General features: G+C 45.4%; 1 protein-coding gene across 1 annotated transcript in view; it reads right to left on the bottom strand.

Annotated features, from left to right (window-relative positions):
* Cfap91 (cilia and flagella associated protein 91) overlaps window positions 1-15,139 on the bottom strand; it is a 48,009-nt gene that overhangs the window by 26,596 nt on the left and 6,274 nt on the right. Inside the window, exons 5-7 of the mRNA XM_059277113.1 lie at window positions 14,254-14,310; window positions 9,060-9,241; window positions 4,336-4,513 (exon numbers count right to left, since the gene is read on the bottom strand). Of these exons, the coding sequence (XP_059133096.1) occupies window positions 4,336-4,513; window positions 9,060-9,241; window positions 14,254-14,310 (417 nt within the window). The remainder of the gene's footprint in view (window positions 1-4,335; window positions 4,514-9,059; window positions 9,242-14,253; window positions 14,311-15,139) is intronic.

Genomic DNA, 15,139 nt, shown 5'->3' with positions numbered 1-15,139 from the left:
AGACTGGCTCTCTAGACAGCCGAACCTACAGAACACGACATTTGTCGACGGTTCTAGGCTAAGAGTTAAGAGAGGGAGTGAAGGAAGCTGGGGTAGTAAGCGATCTTGAGACAGGGCTGGTCCCCCCACATAGTGGAACTCCGCCATTGACCTTTTAAAATCCGTGTTCTCTGCTCGCGTGTTCTCTGGCTACCTTGCTTACAAATCCAACCCCGTGCAGGTGATGGTGAAGTCTGTGCCCCAGCTACTTCAGAACCACCATTGGCCTACTTAGACCCCCTGCTGTCTCCGCTGATCTCAAAACAAACCAAACAACAAACCCGGCTCATTCCATCTACCCCTGCCTCCCACCGGCCTCCCCTCTGCAGATCTTTCCTCTTCTAGAAGCTTCTTGCTTCATTCCACCTCTCTCTCCTAACCTGCCCTCCCAGCTGATGGTCTCCCTCCTTCCGGTCTCTGCTCCAAATGGCTGTCAAGCTTTTCCTGGTCCAAACTGAGCTCTGCACACGTCTCACTCCCACTTGGAAATCCATTCACTTAATTGCGCACTCATCTGTCCAGTGTTTATGAGGTGCCCACCGTGTGCCAGGTAGGAGGACAACGACAGACAGACAAGACACACTGCTGGCAGACAGGCTCACAAGCCAACGCTACCACACAAGATCAGTTCCAGGCCGGGCGGGGGACAAGCAGGGGAGAAGTGGGGGGGGGGGGGAAGCTGGTGTGGGGTTTGCCACACTGAGAAAGGGGAGGTCCAGCCTCAACCAGGGAGCTGAAACGGTTCAAAAGGCCTTGGGGAGCCTGGAGTGGTATGCACACCAGCATGTGGAAGGCTGAGCAGGAGGACACAAGTTCAAAGCCAGCCTGGACTACATAGGGAAATTCCATCTCAGAAAAGGCCAAGGGCAGAGAGAGGACAGGCACGTGTCAGACCTTCTCTAAGTGCAAGGAGGAGGGTGGAGCCAGGTGACACATGGTTTTAGAGAGGCAGATGCTTTTAACGTGAAGCCACCCGGGAACAGTCTCCCTGCTTCCTAGAGCGAAGGATATATAGTCACAGGCTACACGATGAACTGGGACCAACAGTGGGTCTTATATACTGGGTCCCATAACATTGTAAAGAAGCTGCACAAGTCACATCACCTAGTGATGTGTGTGTAGTTGCTGAGACGCCATAGCTGAACATGCTGTTCCCATTTATGGTGATGCTACTGTAAACAGACGTCCTGGGCAGCCAGCCCCGTGAAAGCGCAGCAAATACAATAAGGTACAGCACTTGGTAATGGTTAACAATCCACTATGGAGGCTGGCAGATGTACTCTGCTTGTTTATTGTTATTTAATTAATTAATTTATTTAGAGACAGGGCCTCATGTAGCCCAGGATGACCTCAAACTCAATACGCCATCCCAGGTGGTCTTGAACTCCTGATTCTCCCTGCCTCACAGCATGCTGACTGCTGACATTACAGGCCTAAACCTCCAGACTGGGCTTTTATTATTATTTTTACTGTGTTATTTGGAAAGTTTAGTGTAAGACTTTATGCCATGTTATGCTGGCAGCAAGCCTCGTACACCTCATACATATCACGTCTTTAATCGCATCGAAGGGCCGCACTGAGTGAGCAATAACTGCCCAGGTTAACAAAGTGCACTCTGAGATTCACGAGCAATGGGCTCACTTAGCGGCACATCTCTCAGAACACATCCCACTGTGAAGCAGGCAGTGGCTGCACCAGGTGGTACCAGAGTCACCTCTCCATTTTCCTCTTTCTTCGATTTCTTCCGTTGCAAAATGGAGATAATAGTACCTCCCCCACGAGGTTGTTGTGGGCGCTAAATGAGTAAGTGCCCGCTAGCTTCTCAAGCTTAAGTGTGAAACACAACTATCTGGGAGGTTTGCTCCAACATGGACTGATGAGTCTAACCTCCTGATTGAGTAGGCTTTGGATGAGCCTTCTGATTGGTTTAATAAAGAGCTGAATGGCCAATAGCTGGGCAGAAGAGGCTAGGCAGGATTTCCAGGCGAGAGAGGAAGAGGAGGAGGAATCTAGGCATGGATTTTGCCACAGACTCTGAAGATGTCAGACATACGGTACAGAACGGAGGTAACCAAGCCACATGGGAGAATGTAGATTACAAAGGACAGGTTAATTGAAGCTATAAGAACTAGTGGGGGAAAGCCTAAGCTAAGGCTAAGCTTTCATAATTAATATTAAGTGTCCGAGTCACTATGGGGATCTGGAGGTCTCCACAAAGTTTGCACACCTTTCCTCTTCATCATCATGGACATTAATGGCTTCTTGCTCTCCCTACAACATTCTCAGATGCCTCCTCTCCCAAGTCTCCCATCTCCAAGAGCTCTTCCCTCGGCTGGGTTCTACAAGCATTAGCACACAGCCCAGCACATTGCCTAGTGCCTGCCTAGGGGAGGGGGACACGGGAACAGACTCTTACCTCATCCTCTGGCCCCTCTTCACCCTCAGCCCCAACAGGCCACAAGCAGCTCCGCCGGGGCCCAGAAACCATGCATTTACCCGGCTTCACCATCTCATAGGGCAGAGCCCCTGCACACGGGAGGTGTGTGGGGGGGGGGAGCACGTTTATTAAAATTGGACTCAGTTTTAAATTGCCTTCTGAGGTGATCGATCACCCTGGCCAGAAATATTCTAAATATGTGCCTTCTTACAAGATACATTCCTCTCCAAAGACCAACAACCAATTTAGATGTCTACAGACCACAGAGTACGCTGAGTACGCCTGCCACGCATACTGTCTTCCAATGAATTGTCAGCTTTTACCAAAACTTCACATAGTCTTGATTCAGGCTTGATCAAAAAGGAATTGGGCCGGGCGGTGGTGGCGCACGCCTTTAATCTCAGCACTCGGGAGGCAGAGCCAGGCGGATCTCTGTGAGTTCGAGGCCAGCTTGGGCTACCAAGTGAGTTCCAGGAAAAGGCGCAAAGCTACACAGAGAAACCCTGTCTCGAAAAACCAAAAAAGGAAAAAAAAAAAAAAAAAGGAATTGGAAGAAAAAAATTCAGCAATAGACTGAGTCCTCTCTTGGCCCTGCTCTTGTATGTTAGGGGCTTTGATAGCTCTGCTGTTGAGTAGTACAGGCCTCAGTATAAACTGAAACAGCTTGCCAGCCTCAGCAAGGGCTTTCCCTGCGTGCTTGGTAAGGAGTCTTTGTTCCTAATAATTTCTCATCGTTTCTAGACATCAACCACAACCTCACTGCCAAAAACACATCCAGAGAATGTGCTCAAAGCACATTATATATGTGTTGAAATGGCCTTATGTGATGCATTATAACAACAATCACCATCGTCTTCATCATCATCAACAGCAGCAGCTGCTGTGGGGTGGTCTGTTTGTCAAGTGTGTTGCTGATTGGTCAATAAATAAAACACTGATTGGCCAGTGGCCAGGCAGGAAGTATAGGCGGGACAAGGAGAATAAAGCTGGGAAGAGAAAGGCTGAGTCAGAGAGACACTGCCAGCTGCCACAATGACAAACAGCATGTGAAGATGCCGGTAAGCCACGAGCCATGTGGCAAGGTATAGATTTATAGAAATGGATTAATTTAAGCTGTAAAAACAGTTAGTAAGAAGCCTGCCACGGCCATACAGTTTGTAACCAATATAAGTCTCTGTGTTTACTTGGTCGGGTCTGAGAGGCTGTGGGACTGGCAGGTGAGAGAAATTTGTCCTGACTGTGGGCCGGGCAGGAAAACTCTAGCTACAAGCAGCAGCACTACCATAACATAAAATGATTGAGAACTGAAAAAGTTCCTAGACATAGTGTCATTGATGTACATCACCACACAAGCTCTTCTCTTCATGGACAAAGTCTCCACAATTTGCCTTTCCAGTGGGAATCAGCTCCCGCTAGAACTCAGGCATCCTATGAAACCTTGGAGGGTGGGAATGAGAGGGCCGGCTAGGAGGATGTTTGGTGGGACACGGAGAGGCCTGAGCGCCACGCCATGAGTGGGTGACTGCTCCCAAAAGAACAAGAAGCCCCATTTCCTGTCTGCACAGGTTGAGGATTATTTTTAAACAGGTATTTGGGGGAAACGCTTCCAGGCTAAAAATAAATAAATAAGTAAAGTGGCCACCCAGCACTTGGGATGCAGAGGCAGGCAGATCTCCAGGTTCAAGGACAGCCTGGTCTACAGAGCGAGATCCAGGTCAGCCAGGGCTACGCAGAGAAACCTTGTCTCAAAAAACCAAAATAATAATAATGATGATGATGATGATGATCATAACAACAACAATAATATAATAAAGTGTAGAACATTGCTCTCACCAATGTCCAGGAGCCAGAGAACCTACTTTTCAATCTCTCCCTCTCTGAAGGCCCACTCCTTCCTCTCCATGGCGTTCATCATCTTCCTCCTCTTCTCAATCTGGAAGCTGTCGTTGAGTGGGGGCAGAGTGGCTTCCCACACACGCTTCTCCCGGGCCCGTTCTATCATCTCCACCTCGGCTTGTCCCGCTGGGAGACCTCGGCCTGCGGAGGAGGGTGGGTGTCACAGCTCAGGAACACAGGGCACACCCACAAGCCACCACTGTCTGCCTTCCTCCTGCCCTGCTCTGAATCCAAAGGCTAGGCTCCAGCATGACGTCACTGGGAAAGGCTCCCGGGGGTGCCTCAAAACTTGTGTGACCTGTGCCTTCCATACCTCCTCTTACTGAGGCAGAAGTTGTTTGGTTGTCGAATATTATCTTAAGATGTGTTACTTTTGTTTATGCTATGGAACATTTGTTTAATGGTGCAAAGATGTGTTGCATTCTTTTATGTTGCATTTGTTTAACTCTGTGAAGCTGTGTTACTGTGCCTGTCTAAAACACCTGATTGGTCCAATAAAGAGCTGAACGGCCAATAGGTAAGCAGGAGAAAGAATAGGCAGGGCTGGCAGGCAGAGAGAATAAATAGGAGGAGAAATTTGGGAAGAAAAGATCAAGGAATGAGAAAAGGAGGAGAGGACTCAAGGGGCCAGCTACCCAGCTACAAAACCAGCAACGGAGTAAGAAAGAATGAAAGGTATAGAGAATAGAGAAAGATAAAAGCCCAGAGGCAAAAGGTGGATGGGATAATTCAAGAAAAGCTGGCTAGAAAAAAGCCAAGCTAATGTCGGGCATTTATAAGTAATAATAAGGCTCCGTGTGTATTTACTGGGGAGCTGGGTGGCGCCCCCAAAGTGTAAAAGGGCTAAGAGTAAAAACAAGCAGCAATATTGCGTGGGCTGCACATGTTCAGGGAAAGCACTGGGGGAATGGTCGATGCCTACAAATGATCAGACCTTAGAATGTCCTGTACTAGACAAGTCCATGTTTTAAAATGCAGAGGGGGCTGGGGAGATGGCTCAGTGGTTAGGAACACTGGCTGATCTTCTAAAGGATACAGGTTCAGTTCTCAGCATCCATCTCAAAACCATCTGTAACTCCAGTTCCAGAGGGTCTGGCACCTCTGCGGGCACTGTACACACGTGGTGCACAGACATATATGCAGACAAAACATCCACATATTTAAAATAAAAATACATACAATTTCTAGGAAATGTTAAATGCAGAGGGGGAAATAGATCAGAGACCGGGAATTTGTTAAATGAAAGTTAAAAAAAAACATACTTTTTAAAAAGAACAGATGAAGAAATGACCATTAGCTGATATGATTCCTTGCATTTTGTCCCCTATCGTGAATATACAGTCTAGGACTATGCCTCACCTCCACCTTTAAGGGTTCAAAGGCCAATGGAGGCATTTATAGCTCCTGAGCAGCTCAGAAACACAAGCCAAGACCTAGCTCAACCTACCCTTCTCTGGCACAGGTTTTGGGTATACAGTTGCACATTCTGTGGCTAGCGGATCTAAACACAGCTGTGACTTGGTGCATTACCTTCATAAGACCAAAAACTACCAAAGGAAATAGGTGTCGAGTGAGTTTCCTGTTTAATATTTTTTTCATTTTAAAAATAATTATCCAGCCGGGCAGTGGTGGCGCACACCTTTAATCCCAGCACTCGGGAGGCAGAGGCAGGTGGATCTCTGTGAGTTCAAGGCCAGCCTGGTCTACAGAGCGAGATCCAGGAAAGGCGCAAAGCTACACAGAGAAACCCTGTCTCGAAAAACCAAAAAAAAAAAAAAAAAAAAAATTATCCAGAAAAGTCTAAAGAAAAAATATGTTTCTACCACATACAATGAGTTACTTCTTAATTTTCTGTTCTATTTCTTTCAAGTCTTGTTTACTAATCAGTGGAAATACTTTCAATTCATTTAATGTATGAAGAAATATATACGTTTAAAGAAATGAGTAGGACCTGGAAAGAAGGCTCAGCAGTTAGGAGTACACACTGTTCTTGCAGATGACCAGAGTCTGGCTCCCAGCACCTAAATCAGGCAGCTCACAACAGCCTCTAACTCCAGCTCCAAGGGATCCAATGCTCTCTTTTGGCTCCACAGGCCCCTGCACTCATATGCACACACCCTCCCCCATGCCCTCCCACAACCACATAACTATAATTTTTAATCTAAGGAAAATATGTTCTTAGAAGGTAACAGCTTAAAAAAGAAATGGATAGTCCCATGTTTAACATATAATATATATATATATATATATATATAGTATTTCCGTAGGATTTTGTTTAGTAATTTAAACAAAAAGTATGAAAATGCCATATTCATATTAGGCAGCTGTAGTATATATCAAATATCTTTGCCTTTCATAATGGAAGAAATTAAAAAATTAAAAATAAAGTTAAATATTTCTTTAATCACCGTAGCGAGCCCTGTTCTCCACTTCCCTCTCCCAAAAAAAACACAGAAGGAATTTTAGAGTATTCTTCCCAATCTTGGCATTTTGTGAATCTTTGTAGGGAATGATAAGTTACATTTTCTTGTTTTGTTTTGTTTCCAGACAGGGCTTCACTGTATAACCCTGGCTGTCCTGGAACTCACTCTGTAGACCAGGCTGGCCTCAAACTCACAGAGATCAACCTACCTCTGCCTCCCGAGTGCTGGGATTGAAGGCATGCACTACCACCTCCCGGTGATAAATTACACTTTTAAATCACTTACAATATAGCAAGAACTGTTCAAATTTATTTACTCTTCAATAAACCTCTATCACAGAAGTATAATGATTCCTGTTTTGCAAATAAAGAAACCAAGGGGCTAGAAGGTGAAGTAAGTCGCCTGAAGTGGAGGTCGGGGTCAAGGACAGTAGTCTATTTTGTGTTCTTATGATTGACGTTTATTCCCCTGATAGGGCAGGAATCAGAGACCAGATTTGATTCAGAGATGAAACAAAAAGAACTACATGAAAACAAATGAACTGGTTTTAAAAACAGTCACATGCAAAGCATGATCCATGGGTTAGTCTAGGGTTGCTCTTAGCCAAAGGCTGAAAAGCCATTACACATGTATTATTCTGAAACTTGTCTTTACTCAGCTCCGTGGTGAGGGCACTTGACTGCACTCACAGATCTAGGACTTCATCCGGTTTAAGTGTACGTCTCTGATGGACACCTGGATTGTCTACATCTACATCTACACAAGGCTGCAATGAACACCCCTGCTCTGTCTCACTGTGCCCAGTGTGAGCTCACCCCTGCTCTGTCTCACTGTGTGTGCCCAGTGTGAGCTCACCCCTGCTCAGGTCTCACTGTGTGTGCCCAGGGTGAGCTCACCCCTGCTTGTCTCACTGTGTGTGCCCAGGGTGAGCTCACCCCTGCTCTGTCTCACTGTGTGTGCCCAGTGTGAGCTCACCCCTGATCAGTTCTCACTGTGCCCAGTGTGAGCGTCTCTAGGATTCTTAGAAGAAATGCTCCAATCTGGAAGCTAGAGCATAAAATAGGATTGCTTTAATCCTGGAAACTGCTAAATCTACCCTCCCGGGTATTCCTGCTGGGTCCACTCTCTCCCAAAGGGCTTGTAGTCAACCTCAGTTACCCCCTGCAGGCTTTACGAATACAGAGAGCTAACTTCCACAGGGACAGTTAGAGTAGGAGCAGGGATCTCAGTCAGAGTTACCTGAAGGTATAGCTCATTAAGGAAGAAAATCATATCCGTTTGAGCATGAGTTTCCCACTCACAAGCGTGGTCTGCTTCTGCCTTAATCACACCTCTGTAGGCCTAAAGGACCATTTTTAATTTTTTTCAATAAAGTCTTTGCATGTCTAGTCATTAAGTGATCAAGTTACAGTTATGCTGTGACCTTTCCCAAGAACTTTTCTGATTACATGCTGATCATGCAGTGACGTTACTGGTCTTTTTTGCACATTGATTTCATGATCAGCTCTCTTGTGGATCATTCTTTTTAGTTCTGATATTTAGTGAGTTGTTTTGAGACAGGGTCTCACTATGTAACACTGGCTAGCCCGGAATTCACAGAGGTCTACTTATCTCTGCTTTTTGAGTGCTGAGATTAAAGGTGTGCACTGCCACAGTGGCCTTTTATTAGTTTTCTTTTTTAATATGTCACATTTTATTTTATGTGCATGGGTATCGTTTTGCCTGCATGTGTGACTATGCATCACTTGCATGCGTGGCCAGAAGAAGGTGTCCTGTTCCCTGAAATTGAAGGTACAGATGATTGTGAGATACCGTGTAGGTCTTGGGAGTGGAACCCAGGTCCTTTGGAAGATCAGTGTTCGTAACCACTGAGCCAGAATGAACACTGTCTGTAAATAAAAACAGTTTTGCTGCTGCTGGATGACCCTTATCCCATTTTCTCTTCTACCTGGTTGCATTCTGGAACCCACCTTTGTTTTTCAATAAATCTCTGGCCACTTGTTTTCTTTTGAGAAATGTCTATTTGGGCTCCTTGCCCTTTTTTAAATAAGATTATGTTTTCTTGCTGTTGAATAGTTTGCAGTCCTGTATAGTCTGAAGACGGAGACCAGCCCCTCCCTAATATTTTATATGCAAATATTTTCTCCCAGTACTTGAGTTATCACTTCACCGTATAAACCAGAACTGCCTGAATATGCGTCATTCCCAGGAACACAGTGTCATGTACTACTCTCTGCAATATTCAGTGACAATTACCAACTCACCCCAAGTCAGGCTAGCCAGGGTCAAGAGCTCAGGAATAGTGTCTTGACACACGACATATTCTGGAGTGTACGGATCTGTTTGCACATCTGAATCCCGGTAATCGGTCTGAGTGCCCACAGTAGACTTTGAAGGGATGATGGCATACTTGGAAGATTCAGGAGAAAAAACAAATGGTTCTAGCCTAGGAGGGTAAAATTAAAGGCAGAAACTCAACGTGAACATCTGAAATACTACAGAACCAGGTAAAAACAAGTCTTTGAGCTTTATTAAGCCCATCCCCCCCCCCCCCATAAATGCTCACAGGCACAGAGTCCAGTATGACTAAGTGTGCCCCACAATTCTTAGAGAATAACCTGGTTGGCAGTGAGTGGACAGAAACACCTGGATCTCCTCATGAAAGCGGTTGTGTGGGAAACAGCTAGAAATGGCTTTGGGGTGGGGGTCTTGTATCCACACTCCTGGACCTGTTCAGCATTGCTACCGTCCCTGCTTCATCTCTGCTCTTAGGTGTATCCCGACTTAGCTGTTTCCCTATAGACACGTGGAGGAGAGAATGCTCGTGGAAGGAAGCGAGCACTGGAAGCCACTTGCCTTTGTGGACGGTGACTCCTGAATGAAGGCTGGAGTAACAGGGTGAGCATGTGCAGCGGTGAGCAAATGCCTTCCACAACAGGCAACTCCAGATTTTGTTTCAACACTGCCAAAACGAGACTGCAAAAGCGCGCGTGCGTGCGTGCGTGCGTGCGTGCGTGCGTGCGTGTGTGTGTGTGTGTGTGTGTGTGTGTGTGTATTAGATAGAGAGTATAAGGAGGGGCCAGTGAGATAGTTCAGTGGGAAAAGGAGCGTGCCAACAAGCTTGATAACCTGAGTATGATCTCTGGAACTCACATGATGGAAGGGCAGAACTGATTCCCACATGTTGTCCAGTGTCACACGTGTGCTCCCACACTCACATAAAAACACTCCCTGCCACCCACTGAGCGGCAGTGGCGCACGCCTTTAATCCCAGCACTCAGGAGGCAGAGGCAGGTGGATCTCTGTGAGTTCAAGGCCAGCCTGGTCTACAGGGCAAGATCCAGGACAGACACCAAAACTACACAGAGAAACCCTGTCTCAAAACAAAACAAAACAAAAATAAAACAAAAAACTCAAAATAAATAAGTAAAAGTGTTTTTCTTTTGTTTTGTTAGCATACATAGCCAGGTATGGTGCACACACCTATAATCCAGGACTAGGGAGATAGGGACATAATGAGTTAGAGGCCAAATCTGGCTATATAGTAAGAAGCTGTCTCAAAAAAATTGCACAAGTAAAAATATTTATATTGGGGTCAGGGAGGTGGCTTGGGGATAAGAGTGTTCGCTGGGCAAGTCTGATGACTTGAATTTGATGCCTGGAGCCCACTGCAGGGGCATGTGTCTGTAACCCCAGCACTCCTAGTGTAAGATAAGAGACAGAGAAAGGAGCAGCAGGGAGCTCAAGGGCCAGCTAGCCTGGAACACACTGCACACAGAGACCCTCCCTCGGGTAGCCTGGAACACACTGCACACAGAGACCCTCCCTCGGGTAGCCTGGAACACACTGCACACAGAGACCCTCCCTCGGGTAGCCTGGAACACACTGCACACAGAGACCCTCCCTCGGGTAGCCTGGAACACACTGCACAGAGACCCTCTCTCGGGTAGCCTGGAACACACTGCACACAGAGACCCTCCCTCGGGTAGCCTGGAACACACTGCACAGAGACCCTCTCTCGGGTAGCCTGGAACACACTGCACAGAGACCCTCCCTCGGGTAGCCTGGAACACACTGCACAGAGACCCTCCCTCGGGTAGCCTGGAACACACTGCACAGAGACCCTCCCTCGGGTAGCCTGGAACACACTGTACAGAGACCCTCCCTCGGGTAGCCTGGAACACACTGCACAGAGACCCTCCCTCGGACAGCCTGGAACACACTGCACACAGAGACCCTCTCTCAGATTGCCTGGAACACACTGCACAGAGACCCTCCCTCGGACAGCCTGGAACACACTGCACACAGAGACCCTCTCTCGGGTAGCCTGGAACACACTGCACACAGACACCCTCCCTCGTATTTCCTGGAACACACTGCACACAGAGACCCTCTCTCGGATTTCCTGGAACACACTGCACAGAGACCCTCCCTCGGATTTCCTGGAACACACTGCACAGAGACCCTCTCTCGGATTGCCTGGAACACACTGCACACAGAGACCCTCCCTCGGATTTCCTGGAACACACTGCACAGAGACCCCCCCTCAACAAGAGAGAATGAGAACCTGACTCTCAGAAGTTGTCCTCTGACATCCACGGACAGGCATGGCACCCGTGTGCCCACACTCACGCACATACATAGACAGAGAAACAGACAGATAAGTAGATGTTAAACTTCAAAAAAGGTCTGAAAAGTGTACCATCCTTGTTCAAGGCCTTTCAATGTATGGCTTGTAAAAGAAATAAGGGATAAGCTCAAACTTCCAGACTTGAAATATCGTAGTTTTAAAATATAAATAGCAAACTTGAAAATAGGATGTGCAACATTTATGATAGAATGTTAGATATCCTCTCTATATAAGAAGCCCCTAGAAATCAATAAGTCAATTAACAGTTCCACAGAAAAGTAAAGGACGACCACAAATCAGAAAGGAGAACTTCTATCAGATGCATGAAGAGATAATGCACCCAACAGAAAGCAGAGGAAGGTGAAATAGACACTGTTTAATACAACTTCCTCATACGTAAAGGTTTAAAGGATGGAGAGGGTCCAGCTTCACAAGTTAGAAGGAAACAGATTCCAACAAAAATGGCTAGTTTATTTGTTTTGGATTTTTGTTTTGGATTTTTTTTTTTTGAGACAAGGTCTCATATAGCCCAGGTTGGCCTTGAACTTATGGCAATCTTTCTGCCTCAACCTCCAGAGTGATGATGATTAATACGAGTTTGAGGCTAGCCTTAGTCCTGAGCTGGGGTTCATAGCATGGGGCAGCCTGATCTACATTGCCTTAAGAAACTATCTGTCTAAAATGTAAAAATAAATACATATATTTAATGGAATTTATGTAGCTATTCAAATAGTAATCTAATACTGTTTATAGCTTCTTCTGTTTTCATCAAAAATTATTCTATTAACGTCTATTTCAAAAATAACTGGACACAAGTATTATACCATCCCAAAGTATATGGAAGTTTATACAAAAGCAACCCCAAAATGTCATGATTCATTGAAAATGAGAAGGCACTCTCACTACTAAATGGTATAAACAGTAAGATTACTTTTTGATGTTTTCTTTCTTTTTTTTTTTTGCCACTCCCTATGGGCCTGTGGGGGCCATTTTTTATTCAAACCTTCACTCCACTTTCTGGCTCCCTTAGGCTTGTAGCCATAACATAATGCAGAATGCATTTGGTCCAATTCAAAAGTCCCCATAGTCTGTAACAGTCTCAAACTTGTTTAAAGGGCCAAAGCCTCTTCTGAGACTCATAAAATCTCTTTTTCTTTCCTTTGTTTTTTCTGTTTTTTTTTAACAGTGCTCAGAGTGCTGTTTTCTATTTTTTCCACTCTTTTTTTAAAATTCATTTTACATACCAACCACAGATCCCCCTCTCATCCCTCCTCCCACTCCACCTCCCCACCTTCCCCCCTCTCATTTTTATGTAATGGTGCCTATCTGTCATCCTGGCACTCAGAAGGCTGAGGCAGGAGATTCATGAGTTCAAGGACACCCAGAGCTACGTGTCAAAACTATCTTAAATGGGGAAATGGGGATACAGCTCAGCAATAGCGTGCTTTCCTAGCATGCCCAAGTGTCTTTATGTTATCCCAATCACAAGAGAGTTACAACCGCACATCTGAACTATCTGATCCAATGTGGTTAGAGTATGATAAGGCTGTCTCAGTTCTTCAGAGGACGGTTTCTGATGCCTAGGCTGTTCTTAGGAGAGTCCGGGAAAGGGATGCAAAAGAGGAAGTCTTCTCAGACAGAACACCTGTAGTAACTTCCTGTGCAATTTCCTTGCTGATTTTCTTCAAACTATGGTCTCCCGCCATTTCTGTTGGCTTTAGGGGAAGGTAAAACAAGAGTGGCCTCTTCCTACCTCTTCCTCAGCCTTGACCAGGACTCAGACCGTTCCCCCCACCCCCAACTCCTCATGGCTCCCCGGTTGGCCCTTGCTGTGTCCTGGCTGGTCTTCAGGGTTGGATGCTCTGGTGTTGGAATCTTAGAGGAGCCGCTGTGGCTGTTTCTTGTCCTGCACTTCTCCTGTACCAGTTCCAGGCAACAAGAGCTGACACCGCTGTAGCCATCGTAGGCGAGAGGGACAGTGTTGGTAGGCACAGTTTTGCCCTGAAATTAATGCCATTTGTTCCTTGCGCTGTGCTCTCAATGTGTCTCGCTCCTTTATGTGAAATAAACCTTTGTACACCAACAAGTGTGTATTCCAGGGAAGCAAAAAAGGACACGTGTGTGTGTGTGTGTGTGTGTGTGTGTGTGTGTGTGTGTGTGTGTTACGGATGAAAAATTTAATTCCAGTTTTGATGGTACTCAAAGGTGGAGTCTCTTGGGAAGTGTAAGCCTTCACAGATGGATTGGAATCTTATCCATGTACTAGAGTTAATGACTTAGGGCCCTTTGTCCTCCCGCTTCTCAGTATGTATGAGCATGGCCTTTCCCCCCTTCACCATAGGAAGACATACCACAGAGCTCCACCAGACACTCAATGCTGGTTCTCCGGTCTTAGACTTCCTAGCCTCCAAAAACATGAGAAATGAATCTCTATTACTTATAAATCACTCACTCCTTAGTTTATGACAATTGGTTATAGCAGCACAGATAACTCATTATCAGAAACATATTTTATGTCATAACCATTATATCCATACAGACATAGCCATTCATCTTTATTAAACAGAGGGTATATAAAACAGCAGCCTATGTCTGATGCTTGGCTATTTCTATTCTTTTTAAGTGTTACCTAGGACTCACTAGAAAAGTCATAGAACAGTATTGCTCAGACCTTTGCACCCAGAAAGTCACCGGCGGGACCAGGAAGGCTCCTGTCTATGGTGGTCAGTGGTTCATAGGTTGCAAAGTATTGATCTAGAGAACTGTCTTCCTGAAGTAAACATGAAGTGAATGATGAGGTGAGAGAGTTTTGAAATAAAGTCACTTACTTGGATGTTGCTAAGACAACATTGAGTGGCATCTGTTGAAGAAATGGAAGGAAGGGCCTGGGAGAAAAAGGGGGAACACACGTGAGAGTTTCATACTGGCTCAAGCTTTCTTCTTACTTTAATATTTCTTCCCTAAAAAAATCAATGAGTTTGACTAAACTAAAAGGAAGTTAGCAATATTCCAAGTTTTGTGTATAGGAAACCACTGGAGATGTTCTTATTTAAAATGCAAATTCGCAGATCTGGCCCAGGAGATCCAGGCAATATCGAGTACAGCTGGGGACTGCATCCTCAGTCTGAATGCTGCCATCTCCTCTGCAGCCACGCGCTCAGAAACATGTCTGCACTTGGGCCTCAAGTACCTATCAGTCTCCGGCAACTTCTCAAGCTCTTGAGACCTTCTGAAATGACCAAGGCCCTCATTTAAAGCTTCCCCCTCCTCCCAAGAGCCTAAGAATTTGCATCTATTTTAGATAAGAAATTAAATTTCTCAAAAAACAAAAACAAACAAACAAACAAAAAAACAGCCCAACCAGTCAGTATCAGAACATCTTCATCAGGAAATGTTTACATATGACACTGTAGATCAGGAATTCACCTTTGAAAGGAAGCTTATTCAGATGTGGTATCAAGATTATTTCCCAACCCAAGATTGGCAAGGATATCCTCATTTTAGATTAGATTAGTCCACCTTGAGTATATGATTGTCACAGGAGTAGGAGTTACAAATGAAATAAAGAAAATCTTTTAACTGGGTTTGAGCAACATTCACAAGTAGTGTCCATTTGGACACATTTAGCAATTTCTCCTACACTGTGATTTCAAGATATATGTTATATTTGACTTCATTTGATGACTATGTTTTGGTATCAACTATACATCCTTT

Source organism: Peromyscus eremicus, chromosome 12 (assembly GCF_949786415.1).
Source record: "Peromyscus eremicus chromosome 12, PerEre_H2_v1, whole genome shotgun sequence".
In the NCBI taxonomy this organism is placed as follows: Eukaryota; Metazoa; Chordata; class Mammalia; order Rodentia; family Cricetidae; genus Peromyscus; species Peromyscus eremicus.
The sequence above is the reverse complement of the archived record's forward strand: the minus strand, read 5'-3'. Positions and strand labels throughout refer to the sequence as shown.